Here is a 23,523-nt window from a genome sequence, read left to right as displayed (position 1 = left end):
TCCTGGTATTTAAAACTCTTCACCTGTCAGGGCTTCTCACGCATTTTTTCCCTTCATGAATTCCTCTTTCCAAGCAAAATGGCTTACCTGCTGCTTCACATGTAAAACATTCCTTTGCACAGGTACTTGCTGTCACTTTGTCATTTCTGTCTCCTCTCTTTTAAGCTCAGCTCAGATGCCAACTGGCAAGATCTTTCTTGATTCCCCCTGACTGCTCTAGATGATCTTTAAAATTTTTTTCCAGTTCCTAAACCTAGACTTCTAAACAATGAATAAGCTGTCACCTGTATTGTTGAAGAAAGTAACCACATCAATAACATCTCAGATCCTTTATGAAGCACTTTCTCCACAACAAAACCCAGACTAACTACTACGGTTATCCACATTTTACAGATGAGGATCCTGATGGTCATTTGTCTAGTAAATGGCCAGTCTGGGACCACTGTCTAGATTTCCTCATGTAGCTAGGCAGCCTATGACTCACAATCTCTTCCTATTAATAACTTAAGAAACTAAGTTGATTTCCACCAAACTTTTAATAATCTATTAACAGGCGGTCGAGAAGACCCCAATTCATAAGTGGCCTCAGTCACACTTGGTAGCTGTAACTTGGGCAAGTTATTTAATCTCTATCTGCCTCAGGGTCCTCAAATCTAAAATGTGGTAAGGGGGAAAGTGGGTAGTACAGTGGATAGGGTGTTGGACCTAGCTGGATTCAGGAAGACCTGAGTTCAACTCCAGCCTCAGATACGTGCTAGCTAAGTGACCCTGGGCAAGTCATTGAGCCCTGTTTGCCTCAGTTTCCTCATCAGTAAAATGAGCTGGAGAAGGTAATGGTCAGTCACTCCAGGGCTTTTGCCAAGAAAATCCCAAGTGGGTTCACAAAAAGTCGGACAGGGATGAACAAGAAAAATAGCCCCTACCACCCCATGGCTGTCTGCCATGAGTATCAAAGGAGATAATGATTGTAAACTATCTGGCACACAGTAGGTAGTTAATAAATACTCGTCCTCCCTCTAGCCCTCAGTCTAACGTTCTTTTTACTGCAAGAACTTGCTTTTTAAAAACATGTGGATAACATGACTGTTTAAAATGATGTTTAAAGTGAATTATATGTAGAACCTAAATCAGACTGCATGCCGTCTTGGGGAAGGAATAGTGGGGGAAGAGGGAGAAAATTTAAAGCCCAAAAGCTTGTGGAACTGAACATTCTAAACTAAAAATGAATTAATTAAAAAAAGAAAAATGTTAAAAGCATACTGATCAATATATTTCAATATGATTGGTTTCCTTTTGGGTGCATGTATTCTACTTTATGCACTTAAGAACATGTTTTGAGGTCCATGCGCTTTAAAAGTGTTAAAGTCCATAGGCTTTAAATGTATTTTTCTGAGAAATAGACCACTCCGCTGCCAAAGGGGACAGATACAAAGAAGCGCAAGACTCGTCTCTCGGTGTAACAAATCCTCGCCAGAGTTCCCTCCCACTTACTGGCTTGTCTCCGCCCACCAGGCTTTCCTCCCAGCTCCCTTCCTTCTTGAGTTCAGGGAAAACCTGGAAACTGGATTTTTCTATTTTACCCACGCTCCCGGAAACGCTTAAGGGCCTCCGGGACAGCTTCCTACTGGGCCTGCGCCGTCGAGTCGCGCATGCTCTGTCGTAACCTGGTTCGGTTTCTGTTGCGGGGGCGGTCGCATCTCCCGTGCAGCCGGAATTGTCTGACGGCGACCCGCCCTCCTGCTCGGCCGCCGCCGCCTCCTCCAGCGCCGCTAGGCCGTGTGTCCCCCCCCTCCCCAGCCAGCCTTCTCCCGAGCTCGCCCGCCGTCATGACTCCGGGGCCCCGGCCGTCGTCCTCGCCGCGGTGGCGGTGGCTGCTGCTGTCCCTGCTACTGGGGGCCGCCCCGGGCCCGGGCGGCGCCTTCTACCTGCCGGGCCTGGCGCCCGTCAACTTCTGCGAGGAGGGAAAGGAGAGCCCCGAGTGCAAGGTGGGCAGGCGGTGGTGGTGGTCAGGCCGAGGGCTGGCACGGGGCGGAGGGCCCGGGGGCCGAGCGGGCCGGCTAGGCCCCGGCACCTCGGAGCTTGGGGCGAGCTGCGGAGCCTCCTCGGGGCCCGGGGCAGCAGGTGACTTCACCCGGAGAGCACCGCCCTAGGCACCTCCGGGAGGGAGGGGGGAGGGCAGGAAGAGCGGGCGCCCTGCTGCGTAGTGTCCCCAGGGAGCGCCCCGCGGACGGAGGCTGTGTGCAGCCGCTCACCCGCATGACCTAATAATGGTAGCCACCAAGAGGGGCTTCTGCGGGCCGGGCCTCGAGTCCGCACGCCCGCCCTCGGACGCCGGCCGTGTGACCCTGGACAAGTCACCTAATCCCCACGTGTCTCAGCCTGTAAAATGGGGACACGCCGGAGAAGGCGGTGGAAATCACTCGAGTCCTTGTCAGCGCGGGGTCACGCAGAGCCAGACGAGCCCGAACCACGCGCGGAGCGTTTTACTAAGCACTCTGGTTGCCCGTGTGACCTGCCCAGAGTCACACAGCCAGTGCCCGGGGCCGAATTGGAACCCAGATCTTCCAGCCTCCCGGCCCAGGTCGTCATCCAGGTGCTTTAAGCCCTTGGAGGTCAGAGAGGCTCTGGAACCTAATTTCGGGGTGTGCAGCAGTGGACTCCTTTGACAGACCGCTGCAACCTGTAGACACCCCCAGCCCCGTCATGTTTGAGAAGCCTAAAATAAAATACACAGGATTACTAAGAATTATGATGACAGTTTTAAGTTTATGTCTCTAAGTTGAGAGACTTGAGCGTAGAAGCCCTGCACCCAGTTCAGTGTAAGTCAGAGGACATTGATAAGGCACTCCTGCCCGAGCCTTAGTTTCGTAGTCCCAGAAGATCACATCATTGTAAACAGAATATTTATTATTCACAGATGGTCGCACCTCGAAATGCAGGCAGTCCTTACTGCTACGACTATTGCCACTGAAGCCTTCCCCTTCCACATTTTCAGAGCAGTATGGTGTTGGGTTAGTGTTAGTGCTCCCAAGAATTTCTTTTCCCAGTCAAGAGACAGCAAAGAAGTAGGTGGTTGATGAAGCCCTAAGGAGGACTTATTGGTAAAGCTTCAGTGGTGGAAGTATTTCAGGTTTCCTAACAGTAAAGGAAGCAGTGATGTATGTTCAGTCAGTTCTTAAAGTACATTTGAAAACAGTGCATCCGGATACTGAGTGGCTCAGCAGCACAGAGCTCTGGCTTTGGAGCAAAGAAGACCGGAATTGGCCTCCGTGCTTAGTGACGGTGTGACCCTGGACAAGTTGTTTAACCCTGTTGGCCTCTGTGTCCTCATCTGTAAGATGAGCTGGAGAAGGAAATGGCAAACCACTGCAGTGTCTTTGCCCCCCAAAACCAACCAAATCTAATCCAGGTGGGGTCATTCGGAGGCAGACACAGCCAACTGAACATCCTAATCTGCAGTACTGTACAAGATGTTTACCTTTTACAGTTGGGCTCATGACTCACAGTCTCTTCCCTTTAATGACAAGTTAAATTGATGTCCCCCAAACTTTTAATCTTTTAACAGGATGTTTAAAAACATTCATAGTAGAATACTCTATAATGGGATCATAGGCCTATTGAAATGAGATGATTGAAAATTTTTTGTTTCCTTCTATTTTTTGTTATTTTTATGTTATAGCAAATTTGGTATGCTACAGATATTACATGTTCTTTTTGTTATATAAAAGGCATTTCCTTTTATATTTGTTAGCTTTCTTGAATGGCAACTGGGTAGAGTATATCTAGATTAGAAAACTTTAAAAATCTGCATGGATAGGTTTACTTCAGTGTGAATACCGTGGGGTTTTCATGCCAGGGTTGCCCAGCCAGAATGGAAGCCCTGTTCTAACTGAAGTGGAAGATAGAGTAGTCAGTTCTTCAGCTTTAATCTAGGTAAACAAGAAGCACTGCTGGGTGTGGGATTCACAGCTGGCTTGTACAGAAGTGGCTTTGAATTCTCTTTCAGTAGTAACTGCAGAGTCAACTCAGGATATGTTTCATAGACACCTCAGATTGGTTTAGATGGGTAGAAAACAGGTCGGAGGGAGCCAGTGCTCCGAAATCCATCTTTAGTCATTTGTGTTACGGAGGACTCCTAATATACTATTTGGGTAGAAACAGCTGTTTAAAAAAAATGGAGAATAGCTCATGTAATTCTCTTTTCCTTAAATCGTGCCATTTAATGGAACTTGAAACAAACTGACTCTCCTGAGCCCTTTGACTTGTCAAATTCAAAGTTACCCTTAAGGTGAGGAGAGCAAGAGCCAAGTTTTGATCTTATTAGCCCAATGATCTGTTAATGTGACCAAATCTATATTTGGAAGAGAGTATCAAGTCTAGTGATCAATCATAAGTAATTTAAACAGCTGGAATAACAAGCCTCAAAAAATATAGAAATAAGTATTATAAAATTAGACAGGAATTTTTCTAAAAGAAGGCATCACAGTTACGAGCTTAGGTGTGTGTGTGTTCATCCTTTGTTGCTGAAGAAGACCATGCCCTCAGAGAAATAATGACATGGCTTGCACTTGACTTTGTTTTGAGTGAGGGAGGGCTGTGCAGGTCACCAGCCTCACTTCTCCTCCAGAGCCATCTGCAATCCAGTGACCAGATATTCATCAGGATGACTGGAGATGACCCAGGATGAGGCAGTTGGGGTTAGGTGACTTGCCCAAGGTCACACAGCTAGTGAGTGTCAAGTGTCTGAGGTGAAATTTGAACTCAGGTCCTCCTGACTCCTGCACTGGTCCTCTACCCATTGCACCACCTAGCTGCCCCCACTACCTTAGGCGCTGAGCATGTGTAGGAAGAATTGGGTTCTGTTAGTTATTTCACTACCTTTAGACAAATTATTTGATACTTTTTTTAACATTTGATTTTTATTGTTTTCTCAATTACATGTAAGCAATTAACATTCATTTTTTAAAATGTTGAATTCCATATTCTTTTTGATACTTTTTACATCCATAAAATAAGAGTAACATTATATACCTATCATTCTAACAGAATATTGTGATGCTTAATATTTGCAAGGTAATTTGAATTAGTGGGAAATTACAGTATGAATAAGAGTCTTTTGGTATTACACAGTTTTTTGTATTGAGATGAAACAAGATCTGTATTGTTACTTCATAGTTTATGTAAATTTTTTCTTCTGTGGTCTCATTATTTTGGCATCTTAATATTTTGGTAATGTAGTATATCTGTGTTTGAGATGATTTCTTCAGTGAAAGAATTTCAAGTAAACCCCAAAGTCACTATTTCTCATTGTCATTCTCTTCTCTTATTTGTTTTCTACATTCTGTCTTTTCATTTTCTGTAATTACAGTAAGTTACGTAGACATATTTCTAGGTCCATCCCATCTTGAAGATGCTCCATGTTGTTTAGTCCTAGGAGAAGGTGAAAGTGAATAGAATTTGCCATTCATTCTGTATCTGAGAAATAGGACTGGATCAATTTCTTAAGCAGAAATTCAAACTATACAAAATTTTATTTCAGATTTCTAAAGTTGTTGGATATACTGCTGAGCATTAAATCATATATTGAGAATATGCAAATTAGCAAAATCTGGAAAGTTAATTCCTTTCCTCAGGTTTTGTCAACAGTGAATTTAGATGTTAGAACAAGTATCACAACTAGCACTACAAAATATCTGCCCAATTTTTCATCTGTTTGAAGTGTAGATCATGTTCTCTTAGAGGAAGGAACAGGAACTTCTTTCCTATTTAGATAAGAGTAGCCAAGTATGCACTCTTGTGGTTTCGTAGAACTAGGAATAAATGTTTTACATCAATTATATATTAAGGAATGGCAAGTAGACACAGGCCAAGCTCATGAAAATTTCACAATCTAAAAGATGCTTGCTCAAAAAGAATTTTTATTTTTGTTTCTTGGTTGTAAGAAGTTCACTTGAAGACTTTGTGTAAATTTTGTTTATTGATAAAACTATTTCATGGGAATATATATATATATTATAAATATTTTAGTTACCTTTAAATGCGGAGGAAAAGTGATGAATACAGTAGTATTGCCATTATAGGGGTGAAGATTTAATGCATTTTCTATTCTCTAGTTCAACTTTCATATCCTTTCAGATTTTGCTAGAAAATTTTTGAGTAAAAATTTCGTTTTTAACTTTTAGTTGTCAGTTGTTTTGTTGGACAAGAGCTTCAATTCCTGATATCTTGAATGTAATAACTGTATGTGTTTTTGTCACTGCCTAATATCTGGCACTCCAAATAACAGTACTTTTACATTTATAAATCACTTTTCTTCACAGCAGTCCTGAGAGGGACAGAGTGCACATATTATTAATATCCCTGTTTAACAGATGATAAAACAGTGACCTAAACAAGTCAAATGATTTGTATATGGTCATACTGGCATATGACATACCTAGACTTCAAACTAAGGTCTTTCAAGTCCAGTGTTCTTTCTAGCATTTCTTTGTCTCTTTTGATTCAGGTATTCTGTATCATACTTTCTTTCAGAACTTACTGTTTCAAAGTGAGATAACAAATATCAAAAGTGTCATTTTAAAACAATTTTTCAGATAAAGTGGGTGTTTCTTTTCTTAGCACCTTTGTGCAAAGTCATTGTAGAGGAGCTGTTAGGTCTGGGGTCTTGGTGGGGGAAATTTAAGAGAGAAGATAGGAAATGGAAGCTAAATACCTATTTTTCCTATTCCTTTCTTAGACCAATTTATATTCTCACTATTGTCTTCCATCGGTCCTCCAGTTGTCCATAAATTGGTGATCTTTGGAATATGGCTGTTCTACTTCCCTCTTTCTAACCTTTCTTTTTCTTCCTTTCTCTCTCTCTCTTCCTCTCCCTCTCCCTCTCTCCCTCTCCCTCTCTCTCCCTCTCCACTCTGTTTTGATTAAGCATTTCTTTTCTCTCCCCCCTTTCCCCAAAAGGGGAAGAAACCCATTGGAACAAAAATGCGTAGTCAAGTCAAGTAAATTCCTGCATTTGCTTGCCCAAAAGTGTATATTTCATTCTGTATCTTGAGGCCATCATCTGTTAGGAGGTCAGTTGCAGTGCTTTATCATTGCTCTTCTGGAATCGTGATGGGCCATTGCATTGATCAGAATTCTCAAGTCCTTCAAAATAGTTTGCTCTGTGATGATTTTGTTTCTGTGTGAATTGCTGTCCTGGTTCTGCTCACTTTACTCTTCATCATTTCATGCAATCTTCCCAGTTTCTCTGGGAATTCTCTATCATTTCCTATGGTAGTCTATTACATTTATATACCATAATTTGTTTAGCCTTTCTGTTTAATGGAGACCCCCTTAGTTTCCTGATTTTTGCCACCACACAAAGAGTTGCTGTAAATATTTTTGTTCATTTGAGTCCTTTTCTTCTTTTTTGATCTCTTTGGGGTATAGGCCTAGCAGTGATACCAGTGAGTCAGAGGATATCCACGGATTAATTTTTTGGCAGTAGCTTCTCATTTTGCTGGACTAAGTCACATTCCATCAGCAATACGTTGATGTGCTTGTTTTCCTGCAACTCCTCCAACATTTATCATTTTCCTTTTTTGTAGACTTTGCCAATCTGATGAGTGTGGAGTGGAATTTCTCTAATTATTAGTGTTTTGGAGCATTTTTAAATATAGATATTGATGTTTGGATTTCCTTTGAAAATTGCCTGTTCACATTTGATCAGTTAGGCAAGGGGTCTTCTTTTTTTAAGTTTTCAACATTCATTTTTTTATAAGATTTTGAGTTTCAGTTTTTTTCTCCTCCCACCCCAGAGCAGCAGGCGGTCTGATATAAGTTATACCTGTACAAGCATGTAAACATTTCCACATTAGTCATATGGTGAAAGAAGAAACAGAACAAAAGGGAAAAGCCAGCAGAAAACAACAGCAAGAGTGAAAATAATCTCTGTATAAGAGATGGACATTTTCCATCATGAATCTTTTGGAATTGTCTTAGATCATTGTATTGCTGAGAAGAGCTAATACAATCATATTGATCACTGTACAATATTGCTATTACTATGTATAATGTTCTCCTGGTTCTGCTTACTTCACTCAGCATCAGTTCATGAATCTCTTTGCAGGTTTTTCTGAAATCTGCCTGCTCATCATTTCTTAAAGCACAATAGCATTCCATTACATTCATATACCACAGCTTGTTCAGCCATTCCCCAGTTGATGGGCATTCCCTCAATTTCCAGTTCTTTGCCACCACAAAAGGAGCGGCTATAAATATTCTTTCACATGTAGGTCCTTTTCCCTTTTTTTAATGACCTTTTTGGGATACAGAATTAGTAGTAGTGTTGCTGGATCAAAGGGTATGGCACAATTTGATTGCCCTTTGGGCATAGTTCCATATTGCTCTCCAGAATGGTTGGTTCATTTTACAACTCCACCGACAATGCATTAATGTCCCAATTTTAAAGATTCTTATTCTTATAAAGTTTAGTCAGTTCCTTTTGTATTTTGGAAATGAGACCTTTACTAGAGAAATGTGCTCTGAAAACTTTTCATAGTTAATTGATTCTCTTTAATTTTAGCTGCATTAATTTTGTTTGTGCAGGAAATTTAATTTCATGTAATAAAAATTGTCCATGTTATTTCCTTTTGCCCTTCCACATGTTTAGTCACCAGCTCTTCCCTTACACGTTGGTCTGAAAGGAAACTTCTTCCTTGTTCCTCTAATTTATTTATAACATGAATTTCATAATGTATTACTCTAACCTTATTTCTTGATGTGCTAAAAGCATTGAGTCCCTAAAATTAACTGTCAGCAAAAAGAAAGTGTATATGCATTCAAACAGAAAAATTATACACCCATGTCTATTCAGGCATAACAGAGTCTGAACTAGAGATAATTTTCAGCTATGCTTAGGTTATTTGTATAATGAGGGAGTTGGACTAGTTAATCTCTAAAGCCCTCTCCAACTCTAAAATTCAGTGACTTGGTCTATCCAAGTATGTAGAACCTTTGTCACTCCAGGAAGTATAGGATTTGGGGAATTGGCCATAACATAGCTAAGTAATAGACTTGTGGACATCCATTTTTGACATTTCCCACATTCCTTCTGGAATTTTAGAGTATTTCCAAAGCAGGACCTCTTACTTCCTCCAATTTGTTTCTTCTTTCTACTAGGTTCAAATGGTCTAGACAGATATTACTACCAGGTCCAAGTGGTCTAAACCAGTGGTATCAAACTCAAATGGAAACAGAACCCCTAAACCATTCTGGTGCATGTTGACATTATCTTTTATTGTATTTTTATTTATTTTGTTGGTTATTAATATTTTAATCTAGTTTGTGGGGGTCCTAGAAGCGTTGTGGGCTTATTATACAGGCAGGAGTGTTTGACTTCTCTGATCTAAATCACTTGATGTAACCACAGACTTAGTTTTTAAGCAAACAGGATTTCTGCAGCCTTGCCTTAGTTTTATTCCATTGTATTCAGTCAGTCATTTGCTTCTTTTAGTTGGAATTCTTCATCAAAACTACCCTTTGCTTGCTTGCTACTTTGGAGTCTCAAAAAGTGGGAAGAAAAAATAAAAGGAAGAGGAAAAAATGAGAGAAAAGACTGAAAAATAAAATTAGTGTTGATTAAGTGTGAAAGAGAACAGTGTAGAAAGAGAAATAGAGTAGATTATAGACCAGGTATCCTGCATGTAATAAAGCAATCTGCAGTTGTGACCGGATTTGAGGTTAGATTTAGGATGAAGCTGAACAGGAATTAAGGTTGCAGGTGAAAGAAGAAAAGGAAGGGAGGGGATAGGTCTTTAAATGTAAGCTAGTAAAATCAGATATGATATAATTCAACCCTATCACTCCACTCCACCCCAGTAATAAGAACTCTTAGAGAATAGACTGCTTTGTATTTTATCTGAAGGACTCAGGCAAAGGAAAGTTTCCTTAAAATGTTGAAAAGGAGAATAAATTAGAGAACTTTGAGAGAGAAGTGTCTTTGCTTTTCTGTCCGTATTACAGCGCTTGGAACATAATGAGTGCTCATTCATTCATTTATATCTGTAATGGTTTGGATAGGGTGATTATTTGGATATGTGATTATTTTAGGATATTAGAGTTTTAGCGTATGAGGAGAATCTACAGGTCATCTAGCCCAACTCCCTCATTTTATAGATGAGGATACAAATCCTTCAAGGGGAAATGACTTTCCTAAGGTAAAATAGCAAGTAAGTGGTAGAAGTAGGACTTGAAGTAGTTACAGTGTTCTCATTATGTTGGAGAGAAAGTTAATTGATTTTTAAATGGGGAGGGAAATAGCCATAAGGGACATCTTATAAGAAAAAGTGGAGAGGAAGGCGGCATTTAATTAACAGACATCATATGTTAAAAAAGGGAAAATGTTTTAACCTTGAGTTGACTAATACACTTCAATAATTCTCAGAGGCTAAAATATCCCTCCTACATTAATGTTACACTAACGATTTTCAGTGCTGCTTCAAGAGATAGCATACTTATTTTAAATGGCTCACTAAAAGAATCCCTATATGTGACTCATTGTTCACTAATTACTTTTATTTCTCATCTCAGTTTTCGTTGTTTCACATGAGTTGTTTTAAATTGGAGTCTTTTCTGCTTCTTTTTTTAAAGGATATGGTTGTATATATCTCTATATGCCAAGTAGACAATATGCTATATAACTATATTATGGATATATTTATTTGTTTCCTAACACATTTGAAATATCTGTATCTGATAATAAGTTTCATTATCTATAATTTTTCATGTACTACATTGTAGCCTTTTTTCACAAGGACTTTTTTCTGTTCACTTTGAATTCTCTTTGACTTTAGCTTACTGTAGTCATCTTGGATATTTTGAATAGAAAATAAGGAGTTCTTAATCTTCAGATCATTCTTGTTTAAAGTAATAGCAGCTTTAAAGCAAAAAAAGATTAAGCCATCTTAGTAGCATGAAGAAGGACATTTTAGGGACAAGACTGGAAAGACAGAAATAGGTGCTATCTTTGAGAAAGAAAGAAACATTTTGTTCAACTCCAACTGATAATTCCTTTATTAGATGAGGAAAGGTTCATTAACAGAAGATAACTAAAGGAGCAATTCAGTTCACTAAGCATTTATTAATGTACTTAGGTACAGACACTTAGGTACATGTTGGAACTACAAAGATAAAATGAAATAATCCTTGTTCTCCGCAGTGAGGTAACGTGGTACAGTAGCAAGAGTACTGAGCATGGAAGGAGTCACAGGACCTGAGTTCAGATTCCAGCCATGTCATTTACCTGAATCTTAATCATGTAGGATGTGGTACTTGAGTTTATCCTTGAAGGAAGCTAGGAGATTGGAAGAGGCAGAAGTGAGGAGAGAACATGCCAAGCATGTAATGTGGAGTTAGAGATAACATGAATAACATGAAATGAGTCTAGAAAGGTTGGAACCAGATTGTGGAAGATTTCAAATACAAAACTGAGGCATTTGTAGTTTTAGCATAGAGGCACTAGGGAACTACTAAAGTTTCTTGAGTAGGGGAGTGACACGGTCAGATCTGAGTTTTAGGAATATGAATTTAGCAGCACATTGAGGATGAATTGAAGCAGAGCTGCATTGGAAGCAGGGAGACCAGTTAGGATGCTACTTTTAGTAGTTTTAGATGAGAGATGAAGAGAGTCCGAATTAGAGTGGTTGTGGTGTGAATAGAAGGAAAGGGGCAGTAAGGGGATCTGCTTTCTTCAGATTATCAGTAGCTGCATCCCTTAATATTTGCAATAAGTGATAATGAAAATAGTTGATAATTGATGATGCCAAAAGGTCCTGAGTGTTTAAAGAAATCACTGTACTAAATAGTAATACTTATTAAATAACAATAACAGCAACATGAAGGTAGTAGGTAGGAGTGAAGCAAATGATTTCTGATTAACCGAAGGAATACTTAGTCCATCTGGTGCAGCCCAAAGTCATCCTATACAATATCCCCAAGAAGTAGAAGATCTCCATTGATATAGAACTTTAAACTTATCTCCCAGGGTAGACTGTTGAACTTTTGAATGTTTGTAATTGTTAGTAAATTTTTCCAAAATCTGTCTTGGAGCACACTTCTAGTCCTGTTGTCTGTGGCCTAGCAGGACAGGTCTAATTCCCTTTTCTACATAAGAGCCTTTGTAATACTTGAAGACTGTTATCTATGGGGCACTGCCCTCAAACACCCACCTCCATCCCCAAAAGAATCTTTTTCTCAGATTAAACATTATTTAACTTATTCTCCTGTGGCATATCCCTAATCTCTTCACTGTCCTAGTCACCGGCTAGGTCTATTCCACCTTGTCAGTGTCCTAAAAATCCAGCAGCCAGAACGGAACACAATAGTTCAGATGTAGCCTGATGGTACAGATTATAGACAGCTCTTTGATTTTGGGACAACATCTAGCCAAAGATCACGTTAGCTGTTTTGGCTACCATGTCACACTGTTGACTTACATTAAATCTGCCTGCAGTACACTCAAACCACCATAAATTTTCATAGCAGCTATGGTGTGGCCAACCATTTCCTTAGTTCTCCCCCATACTTGTGAAGTTGCATGCTTAATCCCACTTGTAGGACTTTTTATCTCTCTATTGAATATTATCTTCTAAGAGTTGGCTCTGTTCTAGCTTACCAAAATCTTTTTAGGTCATTTCAACTTTTATTTCATTTTGCAGATTTGATGAGCATGTTTTTTATATCATCTTCCCAATAACTGATAAAAATGTTGACCAGCAAAGCCAGGAACATATTCCTTGAACATACCACTGGAGTCAAACATGTCGATTGACATAATGAAAACTTGTTTTGGTCTGTGAGCTAGTTTTGAATTTGCCTAACTGCACTATAATTGTGCTTCTGAAGACTTTAGTTTTTTCTCCATAACTTTATAGGACAATAGATTTAGAGCTGAAAAGGACCTTAGAGATCATCAAATCTAGCCCCTAAATTTTGCAGATCAGGAAACTGAGACTTTGAGAAATGTGATTTGCTTAGCATGTAGTGTGGATGCTTAATAAATGTTGATGTATTGTCCAGGATCACACAGTTAATAAATTTTAGAGCCAGACTCAAACCTAGATCCTCCGACTCCAAATCTGACACTCTTTCGACTGTATCAGGCTAATCTAAAGCAGTGCTTTTCTTGGTTCCTTCATTGTCCTCATATAAATTAATCATCAGAAGTAGTAGTAGTTCTTAGGTTTAATTATCTCTAGAGGAAATTCTCCTCAAGTCACAAGAAGGTTGCTGCTGTTCAGTTCTTTTTTCAGTCGTGTCCATCTCTTCATGACCCCATTTGGGATTTTCTTGGCAAGGCTGCTTAAGTGGTTTGCCATTTCCTTCTCCAGCTCATTTTACAGATGAGGAAACTTAGGCAAATAGGGTCAAGTGACTTGCTCAGGGTCACACAGCTGTAAGGTTCTGAGACCATGCTTGAACTCAAGAATCTTCCCGACTCCCCTGTACTCTGTCCACTGTGCCACCTAGCTGCCCTAAGGTAACTTTAGTGAGAGTCATGTTCTGACCTTTGGTTTCATGCAAATTAGACTGTTTTCCTTAAAAGGTATTGAGGACACCTCAAATTGATTCATCTGAGTGAAGCTCCCTTGCTTCACTGAAATCCGCTGATTTCCTCCAGCCAACTTTCAGAAAGGGTTCCAAGTGATGTAATAATGGCAACAGCCTGAGCCAGCCATATCTGGAGGATGCTTTCAATACCTTTTAAAGAGAAACAAGCTTAATTTAAAGGGGTAAGATATTGTTATTAACTACACAGAGCATAGAAGCATATTCTTGGTTGCATTAGTACTCCTTGTCCTCAAGTCATTCATTACCTGGGACATCTCTGTTAGTCCTCTGACCAGAATCAGATGACCTTTTCTTTGGTACCCGTGGATCTTTATCATTCATTGGTACACAACAAGCTGCTTCTTTAGAGGATCCAACTTTTATCTTCTATGACTATTAATGACTATCAGGAGCTCTGATACTTCCATGTACTCCTCTCAGTGATGTGTGTGTGTGTTGGGAGGAGTGGGGAAAAGATAATATCATTCTGAAAATCCATCTTTCTTTTACCGTTTTCTGCCTGTGTATCACTGGAGTAGAAGTATATAGTTAGGCCTTTTCTGCACTGGACTCTAGCAAGATGATTAAATTTGCTGAAGGCGGAAAGAAAAGGCCATTCTTCTAAACCAGGGAGCCAGGCCTAGAGGCCTGAGGGCTACCCGAGTCTTACCTTACCTGTCCCAGGTCTTCGGTTGGCCAAACCGGATAAACGTATGAGAGAAGAGACTTTCCGGAGTCGAACAAGGGTTAGGCTTTATTCAGGGTCCTGGTTACATGTGCAGGGGGAGCTCTTCCTTAGGAGGGAGAGAGAAATCTCCCAAGGAGGCAAGATCTTACGGTAAAAGATTGGAAGTAGAAGTGTAAGTAGGGAGAGAGGGGGAGGGGAGAGCGAAGAGAGGAAAAACGGAGCCTTCTGTCACCTTCAGGCTTTCCTGACCCTAATTAAGCTCTCCGGCCGCGTAGTTTGCACCTGAATACCGTGCCTGTTAGATAACAATAGGTGTGCCCAGATCCGGGACAGTCTTGAGGGCGGGGATGCTCCTCCCATCACGTTTCTCACGGGAAGAGGCGGAAATACACGAGATAGCTTGGTCTCACTCCTCGATTCCCTGGTGTTTCATGGGGGGCCTCATGAGAACTCTAAGATTTAGAAGTTCCTACCTTTACCCGCCCGAGACTGTCCACATGGAATTGAGCTTCCACCCCCAACACCAGGGCTTTTTAAACTTTTTCCACTTGTGACCTGAGGTGGCGACCCACAGTTTAAGAGGTGCTGCACCTATGAATAAGAGAAATAGTCTCAGAGAATACTATTTTGTAATAAGAAATGAATAGTCAGTAAACATTTATTAAGCACCTACTATGTGACAAGTACTGAAGATACAGAGAAAGGCACGACAGTCCCTGCCTTCAAGGAGCTGCTCACAGACCGATGAGGGAAGCCAACACTTAAAAAAGCTGAAAAGCAGGGGCATGGAGTATGGATGACGAGGGTGAGGGCATGATATCTTACAGTGGGGTGGGAAATGATCTGAGGAGCTGAGTGTTTCAGAGTTGATTTCATCTTGCAAAATCAAGAGTTTCCAGAGAGTGTGAAATCTGGGTGGGAAACAAAAAGGTAAATTCCTAAATTACTATTTAAGGATTGGGGAGGAACTCTCCATTGTCCCAGGGCCCCAGGGGCAGGAGCTGCTGAAGAGGTGTGAGTTTCAGAATAGATTTCATCTTGCTAAACGAGTGGTAGATAGCATGCCTGAAATTTGGAACATGGAACTAGGTACCTTTAAGCTAGAGAAAAGAAGACTCAGAGGGACGTGGTAGTTGTGTTCAGATATTTGTCATGTGGAAGAGGAGTTAGTTTCTTCTCTTTGGCTCCAGAGAAATATCCATCCAGGGGGATGTTGCACGGATTCAAATTTAGGCTTAATAGCCAGAAAAACTTCTTAACAGAGCTGCCCCAAAGTATAAGGAGGTGCCTTGAAGTCCACTTCTCAACAGGGGTTTTGGTGTATACATTGGACTGCTAAGGTCTCTTCCAGCTCCCAAGTTCTATGATTCTTTGAGTAGGAAAAGTGATTTTTCAATTTTGCCACTAAGAATTCCATGCCATTAGTAATAGATTCATTTCCCAAAGTTCTTGAAACCATTGCAGTGATTTTGTGTTCTTTCATCTTGTCCCCTTCTCACTCTCCCTGCACAGAAAGAAGTGCTATGTGGCTGTGATAACACAGTTGAATCTTGGTATCATATCAAGTTTATGTATTTTAATATTTGTAAGTAGATATCAATATTACATTTGTTTGTTCAACAAATAATTGCACTATATTTTGGTGTTGTCTCAGGTGTCAGCATTTTTTTCCTTTTCTTAGTTATCTTCAGCCTTTTATTTGTTTTTCTTTTAAGGTAAGAGAGGAAATGCTTTCATTTAGAGAAAGCAGGACTAGGAAAAGCTATTAAATTGATTGTCAACTATAGCATTTTGCTACAGATAGCTTCTCTTCTCACTTTTATGTCACCGTTAGTTGTCTTCCTAAGATCCTTTTCCTTTTGCATAGTGATTTGAACTTGGTTGATGATTAAGAAATGTTGGATTTAGTGTTTCCACTTTAGGGACCTCCATATCAATCACTATTCAACACATGCTATCAGTGAAGACATTCTTAGAAATAAATCAGACTCTGCTAAATACATGAGAGGAATATAAAATACTCAGAGATAAATCTCTTCTGGTTGGGAGATACTAGTTGAATTCTATTTTAGTCACTTTGTAGCAAAGTCATATTTGTTACCTATTTCTTCTCCCCTTATATTATTATATTCTTCTCTCTTTTATTTAAAATTACTCTTTCTCTAAGACCTTAAATCCATAATATCCCAGACTCTTTTATCTCTACTCTTTTATTTCCATTTGAACCTTAATCCTAAACTTCAATTCATTGACCTTATTTTGAATTTGCTTGCATCCCTATTCTGTATAGAGTGGTGAGTTGGGCAGCTAGGTGGTACAGTGGATAGAGCACCAGTGCAGGAGTCAGGAGGACCTGAGTTCAAATCTCACCTCAGACACTTGACACTCACTAGCTGTGTGACCTTGGGCAAGTCACTTATCCCCAGTTGCCTCATCCTGGGTCATCTCCAGTCATCCTGATGAATATCTGGTCACTGAATTCAGATGACTCTGGAGGAGAAGTGAGGCTGGTGACCTGCACAGCCCTCCCTCACTCAAAACAAAGTCAAGTACAAATCATGTCATTATTTCTCTGATGGCATGGTCTTCTTTGGCAAGGAAGGATGAACACACACAGAGTGGTGAGTCATTTTAGAGATCTGCTTCATGACACCCTCTCAGAGCTCTCATTCCACTAGACTTTTCAGCCTTCATTGCTTAATTTTATTTGGATGCTGGATGGAGAAAACCACATAACCTTGTGGATTTTATCATGAGCCTTAGCTGGACTATCACTGCTGCTTCACAGCTGCTGTGTTCATTTTTTGTTCAGTTTACCTACTAAACCTTTTTTACTTATCAAGCTTTAACCCCACGCTTATATCCCTTGTCAGCAGCATTCCTTCTCTTGTATTGAGATGACCTAGGTTATCTGAGATAAGTAACCCATAAGTTCCTTTCACTTCAGCATTTGTTTTCACTCTTCTTTCTCCAAGACAAGAATGGAAGAGAAAATAAAGAAGTACCTTTCCTTGTTAAGGTTCACCATTTTGTGATCATCTAGAGTGGCAGCATGATGGAAAGGTCATCAAATTTGGAATCAGAGTAATTAAGTCTAAATCCTGGTTCCATCACTTATTATCTATGACTTGAACAAGTCAGCCTCACTGTGCCACAGTTTACTTATCTATAAAAGAGTAATAGCCTTCAAGGTCCCTTTCAGCTGTAAATCAGTGATTTTGTGAAATCTCAAGTCTCCACGTCTGTACAATGAGGGGTTTGAATTAGACGACCTCTAACACATTATGTGCACATTAATGCATTATGGGGAGATATATATAAAATTGAGAAAATTATACTACAGAAATACCTATCTCAATTGATTTAGCATTTATTAAATCCCTTTTCTCCTTTAGGCTTTGTGTTATTGAGATACAGAGAAAATGTCTTAGCTTTCTAGGAGCTTAAAATCTGAAGAGGGTTTAGAATATGTAGACAAATAAATGTGGTACATAGTAGTGAAAGGACGGAGATGAGATTTCTAGGTGAAAGGGAACAAGAAATTTGAGGTAGGGTGAAAATACTTTTAGCTGGGAATATGAGGGAAAGGTTTGTGAGGGAGTGGTACCTGGAACCAGGCTTTTAAGGGGGGAAGGATCCTAACAGGTTACAATGACAGGACAACACAGAGGTAGGAGAGGGCAAGTAGCAGTCTAACCAATGCTAAACTAATATAGTTATTGGCCAGAATAAACCATTATCCCGCCAGGGTTACCTGTGCCTCACCTGGTGTAACTTGGTAGCTTGTCTAGAGGTAAAGGTAGCACCATCTCCTCCAGTACACTTATGTCTTTGTTCGTGGTAGATGTTACATGGGGACTTTGATCAGAAAACCTGGTCATATTATAGGCCTCATGTGCCTTGGGGATCATCCATATCTAAAAGCTCCACGTGAAAATGGAGTGTGACAGGATTAACTAGCAAGTCTGAAGTTTAGTCTTTTGTTATTCCTTGATTCAGTGGAATTTCTTCAGTGACTGAATGTTTGATTTTTGATGCTGCTGCTTTAGAATTTTTTTTAGCTAAGGTTATAGCCAATCCTTCTGGTTCTTAGGAGTCAGGTCAACAAAAAAGCTATTCATTCTCTCAGAGAAGGGTTAGAATTAACCATATTGGTTGATCTGACATAAACAAGCGCTTAAAAGAGAAGTTTTTTCTAAATCTATGTACCACAGTGGCTTAGTAACTGATAATAATAAGCTCTGTAATAGTACTGATCAATTCAAAGCATCATGTCAGAAAATCCTCAGAGAAACTTAGAAGTCCAAAATGTTTTCCTTAAAGATCCTCTATGCACCCAAATACACAGTCCAGACATTTATAAACTGACATTTGCTGTAAAGATTCAGATAAATCCCTACGTCCTCTGACTGATGGAGATTGAGAAGTCAGGACAATTGGAAAGTGTTAGTTATGGGACATGCCCCAAGGCAGTATTTCCTCCTTCCCTAAGATTATGCTCTTCCCCCTCAAATCCTCCTTCTCTTTACTTCCCTGTTTTTGTTAGTAGTACTGCAGTTTTCTTTTTCTCCCCTTTTAAAAACCTTTTTGCATTTGACAGACTTACATATACAAAGAACAGAAGTGTATATAAAATTGAGCTGTCTTATGCAGAGAGAGAGAGTGTGTGTGTTTAATCTGATCTCTTTCTGGACTTCTGTTCTCTTATGTATTTTTAAAATATTCTTTGATGTTATTTCCTTTCTTCTTTTTAAAAAATATTACCATCACTATTCCCCAATAAAAGCTCTTTCTTGTAACAAATACAGTCAAGCAGACCAAGTTACACATTGGTCTTCACTGAAAGGAAATGTCTTATTCTGTACTTGTAGTCTGTCACTTTTCTCTGTCAAGAGGTGAGAAGCATGTTTCAATATCAATGTCCTAAGGTGGTCATTATCAGTTATTGTATTTTTTAGAGTTAAGCTCTTGAAAGCTGTTCTGGACATTTTTGTAGTCACTCCAAAAATTTTTCTTGTTTTGCTCACTTTGCATTCATTCATAAATATCTTGTCAAATTTTCTGATTTTTGACATTCTGTTAATTTATACACCTTATATTTGTTTGATCATTTGTCAATTAAGCAGGCACCCATGTTTCCTGTTTTGTTTTTTTTTTTATTTGTTTTTGCGATAACAAAGTAACACTCTCTTCCTAGGCTTACATTTTCTGCATACTTTGTCCTCATGTGCTATAGCTCCAAGTTCTGGATTCCATAGATTATACCTCCACTGTGCTTTCTTTTCTTTTTTCTTCTTTTAAAAAAGCTTTTACAAAGGAATATTTACTTCGTGAGTATAATACCATATACAGACATTCCCCTAATACCTATGGTATAATTCCCTCTTGCACCACCTCATACTCTAGGGAAGGGAAGGAGAAGAGAGGTTTGGAATGGGGTATTAGATTGACAGCCCTATCTTGAGCTTTAGTCCCAGGCACCCTGGCTTCTCAGGGCATTCCTGTTGGGCTGGCTGCAAATCCTACAGATGTCATTACCTACAAGGTCACCACTTAAACTCCTGGGTCCAGTGGGTATTCCACCACCCGAACCTAGAACTGAAAAAGACAAGTAGAACAAACCAAAATGAAATGCCAACACCAAGATAGTTTCTTGGGACCACAGGGCAAAAGGGGAGAAGAGGGAAAGGTAGCCCTTCCCCCTACCGGTCAGTGAACTGACCATCCCCCTCTCTGGACAAGCTTTCTGTTTTTGCTGCTGATGTCTTACTTAGTGCATGCGTTCATAGCCTCCAGCCTGTATCATTGTAGTGACCTCCTAATAATAGGTCTCTTTGCTTCTAGTCCCTTCCTTTTTTCCTCAGCTACACAAATGCCAGATTCATTTTCCTTTACAGCACATGAATGTGTTACGCTAGAGTTGAAAGAGTATTGCATTTTGGAGTTAGAGTTCTGACACTTACTAGCTGTTTGCCTCTGAACAAAGCAGTCTCTTTGAGCTTTGGATTAGACTCAGTATGGAGTCTATGGATTAGACTCAGTATTTAACTCAGTTTCTCTATAGCATTGATCACACCAAGTTTATTTCCAGATGTATTTTGACTGCATCTTAGCTACAACTAGATGGGTTCCCAAAGATCACTCCCAAAATCTGGTCCCTGCTTCACAGGCATCCATGCTGCATTGATTGCTAACCTGAGCTCTGGAATGATGGGATGCCAAAGAGCCTTCTGGGTCTTCAGAAACCCCCAAAGGCCAGAGACTCTTGAATGAAGTATAGTGATAATTGTATCTGGGAAGGGCCTAGGCCAGGGTCTCTTCAGTAGATGGTAATTTGTGTCAGAACAGATGCTGCTGAGATGATTGCTATGGAAATGACTGCATGTAAATTTTATTTTTTTGGTGCTCTCAGCTAAGCTATTATTCCACAGAGTATTTTTCTACTCCAACAGAAGAAAAAAGAACAGGTAAGGACTTTAGCTGGCAGCAAACTAATGATTAAGGAGAAAACATTTTTGAAAAAAATTCACACCTAAGTGTAATATTAAAGGGTAAACATAGCACCTCAACTGTTTGGGAGATCGCTTTAATGTATGGGTTGATTAGAAGGCTGTTTAGGGCCCTTCTGATCCTCACATTCTGTGATTCTTCTTCCTCATTGTGAGGCCGGAGGGGACACACCAGGAAGCTGAAGGTCACATAGGCAGGGCCTTCCAGCTGATTAGTAATGCTTGAAAGCCCAGCCCAGGTAGTCACTTTTGTTAACTTTAGCAGTGCAAATAGAAAACTGGATATGATGAAGAGATTTTGGACTCATCCTGAGTGGGGTGGGATACTTATACCAAGAAAATCACACAGGAACTGAGACCTATTGAGAATACAGAGATTTTTATCTTCTGTCTTTAAAACTCGTTCTGAGACATAGGTTCATTGAGTGAATGGAAGGCCAAATCTTCAGTACTACCTAATGATTTTAAACATATTTGTAGGTAATAAACTCCCCTTCCCCGGGGAAAAATTTCTGTACGCAAAGTAAGAGAGGAAAAAGAGGATTATATATGAAATGTCTATTATGTACAGCTAGTTTTGAAAAAAAAAAAAAGTACATAATTCAGAGTATTACTTGGAGAGTTTTCCTTTTTGCGTCTTCCCTGAGGTTCCTTCTCTCCCCTTTGCATTTGAGACACTAGGCTTCTACAACCCTCTTTTATTCCTTTTCCTTTTTTGGAGGGGAGGGGAAGGATAAAACTAGTAATAAATCCTCCCTCACAAATCCCTGATCTCCAAATAAAAAAAGGAAAAATAATCCTTGTAACAAATAAGTATTGTCAAATAGGACAGATCTACATATTTGCTATGGCCAAAAATGTGTCATTCTGTACCTCGAGTCTTGTTATTCCTCCACCAAGAGGTGGATCATTATTATCCTTTGGGTTGTTAAGTGCATTGGCCGTAGTTTTTCAAAGTTGTTTTTCTCTACAATGATGTGACTAATCTTGTTTTCCTGATTCTTCTCAGTTCATTATACTGTACATACCTACATACATTATACATCAGTACATACAAATCTTCTCAAGTTTCTCTAAAAACTCCCCTTTTTGTCATTTGTTATGGCACAGTAAAAGGTGTTTTTGTGCCTTTTTTTACATTTATACACCAGTAATTTGTTCAGTAATTTCCCAGTTGACGGTCACTGCTTTTGTTTCTAGTTCTTTGATACAACAAAAAGAGCTGCTAAACATATTATTGTGTAATGGGTGTTTTTCTTTTCCTTGAACTCTTTAAGGATAAAGGCACTGCCATTGATAACTGCTGAGTCAATGGTTTTAGTGACTACTGATTGCTTTCCAGAATGGTTATCAGTTTACAGATACACCAGTAGTACATTAATGTGACTGTCTTCCTGTAGCCCTTCCACCTTTGTCATTTCCCTTTGTTCTCTTGCCATATCTGATAGGTGTGAGGTATAGCCCTAGAGCTGTTATAATTTTTATTTCTTTAATAGTGTTTTGAAGCATTTTTAGTTTGGACCACTTTTTCTTATTGGGTTGGTTGTCATTATTTGAATTAATTCCTTATGTATTTTAAATATCAGACTTTTATCAGAGGTTGTACTTTTTACTCTCCTTTTTATTTTTGCCCAATAATATAATTAAATTTCCACAAGTTAAATGCAATATAATGCAACTACATTTGTACATAGCTTTCTGATAATATTTCCTTTTTTGTTTTTGCTTTTAATTTGTTCTCCCTTCTCTTCCTCTTTTCTCACAGAAAAAGAAAGAACCCTTAACACATAACTGAATAGCCCAGGAAAACGTCCCCACTTTGACTGTTCCCCAAAATATTATGTCTGCTTATGAATTATAAGTTCATCACTTCTCTTTCAGGAAAGTGTTTTTTCTTTGTTCTTTTGGACTTTTGGTTTATCATTGCATTGATGAGAGTTCATAAGAAGGCTTCAGAGTTTGTTTTTTCTTATATTGTTGTCATTGTATAAATGATTCTCCTAGTTCTCACTCCAGTCTATATCAGTTCACAGAGGTCTTTCCAGTTTTCTTTGGAATTGTCCATTTTATCATTTTGTATGACACAGTTTTTATCACGACTACAAATTTTTTCTAGCTTTCCCCCTTAATTCCTTATTTTTTGTCTATCATGAAAAGAGCTGCTATAAATATTCTTAGATATCTTTGGCATATACTTTCAGTAACGCTATAGCTGGGTCAAAGGGTAGGCATGTTTTAGTACCTTTTGGGGCAGACATACCAATTTACAACTCCATTAACAGTACATTAGTGTACCTTTTTTTCCTTTCTAAAATTTGATTTTTTTATTTTGAACTAAGTGAGATAGACATTTCCATACACAAGGTGAAACAGAACAATAAGGTTGCATATGTACCTGTGAATCTACTTCACTTATAGTTACTCCACCTGCTAAGTATACAATAAAGTAAACATATTCAGAATTGTCTGGCTGATTTCTGTTTCTGCTGATCTTCACTCTGTCCTCTTGTTTGTATTTCTAATCTTTTTCATGGCTCTTTTTTGTTCTTTTAAAATCTTTCTAATAATGTCACTTGCACGCTACCCTCCAAAAATATTTGAAAGAAAGAAGAGCAAAATGAATCCCTACCTTTGCCATTTCTAAATATCTGTCTGCACCTTGAGTTCATCACACCACTGTAAGGAGGTGTGGGGAGCATAATTCAGCTTCCTCAAGAAGTCACTTGTCAGGATTTATCT

The 23,523-nt window shown here is 39.4% G+C and overlaps 1 protein-coding gene across 1 annotated transcript in view; it reads left to right on the top strand.

The window, feature by feature from the left end:
- Window positions 1-1,607: 1,607 nt before the first annotated feature.
- The window catches only part of TM9SF2 (transmembrane 9 superfamily member 2), a 68,807-nt gene continuing 46,891 nt past the window's right edge, over window positions 1,608-23,523 (top strand). Inside the window, exon 1 of the mRNA XM_072622049.1 lies at window positions 1,608-1,985. Coding sequence (XP_072478150.1) covers window positions 1,650-1,985 — 336 coding nt within the window. The 5' untranslated portion in view covers window positions 1,608-1,649. The remainder of the gene's footprint in view (window positions 1,986-23,523) is intronic.

This window comes from Notamacropus eugenii, chromosome 6 (assembly GCF_028372415.1).
Source record: "Notamacropus eugenii isolate mMacEug1 chromosome 6, mMacEug1.pri_v2, whole genome shotgun sequence".
In the NCBI taxonomy this organism is placed as follows: domain Eukaryota; kingdom Metazoa; phylum Chordata; class Mammalia; order Diprotodontia; family Macropodidae; genus Notamacropus; species Notamacropus eugenii.
Note: the sequence above shows the minus strand (reverse complement) of the source record. Positions and strands in the feature narration are given on the sequence as shown.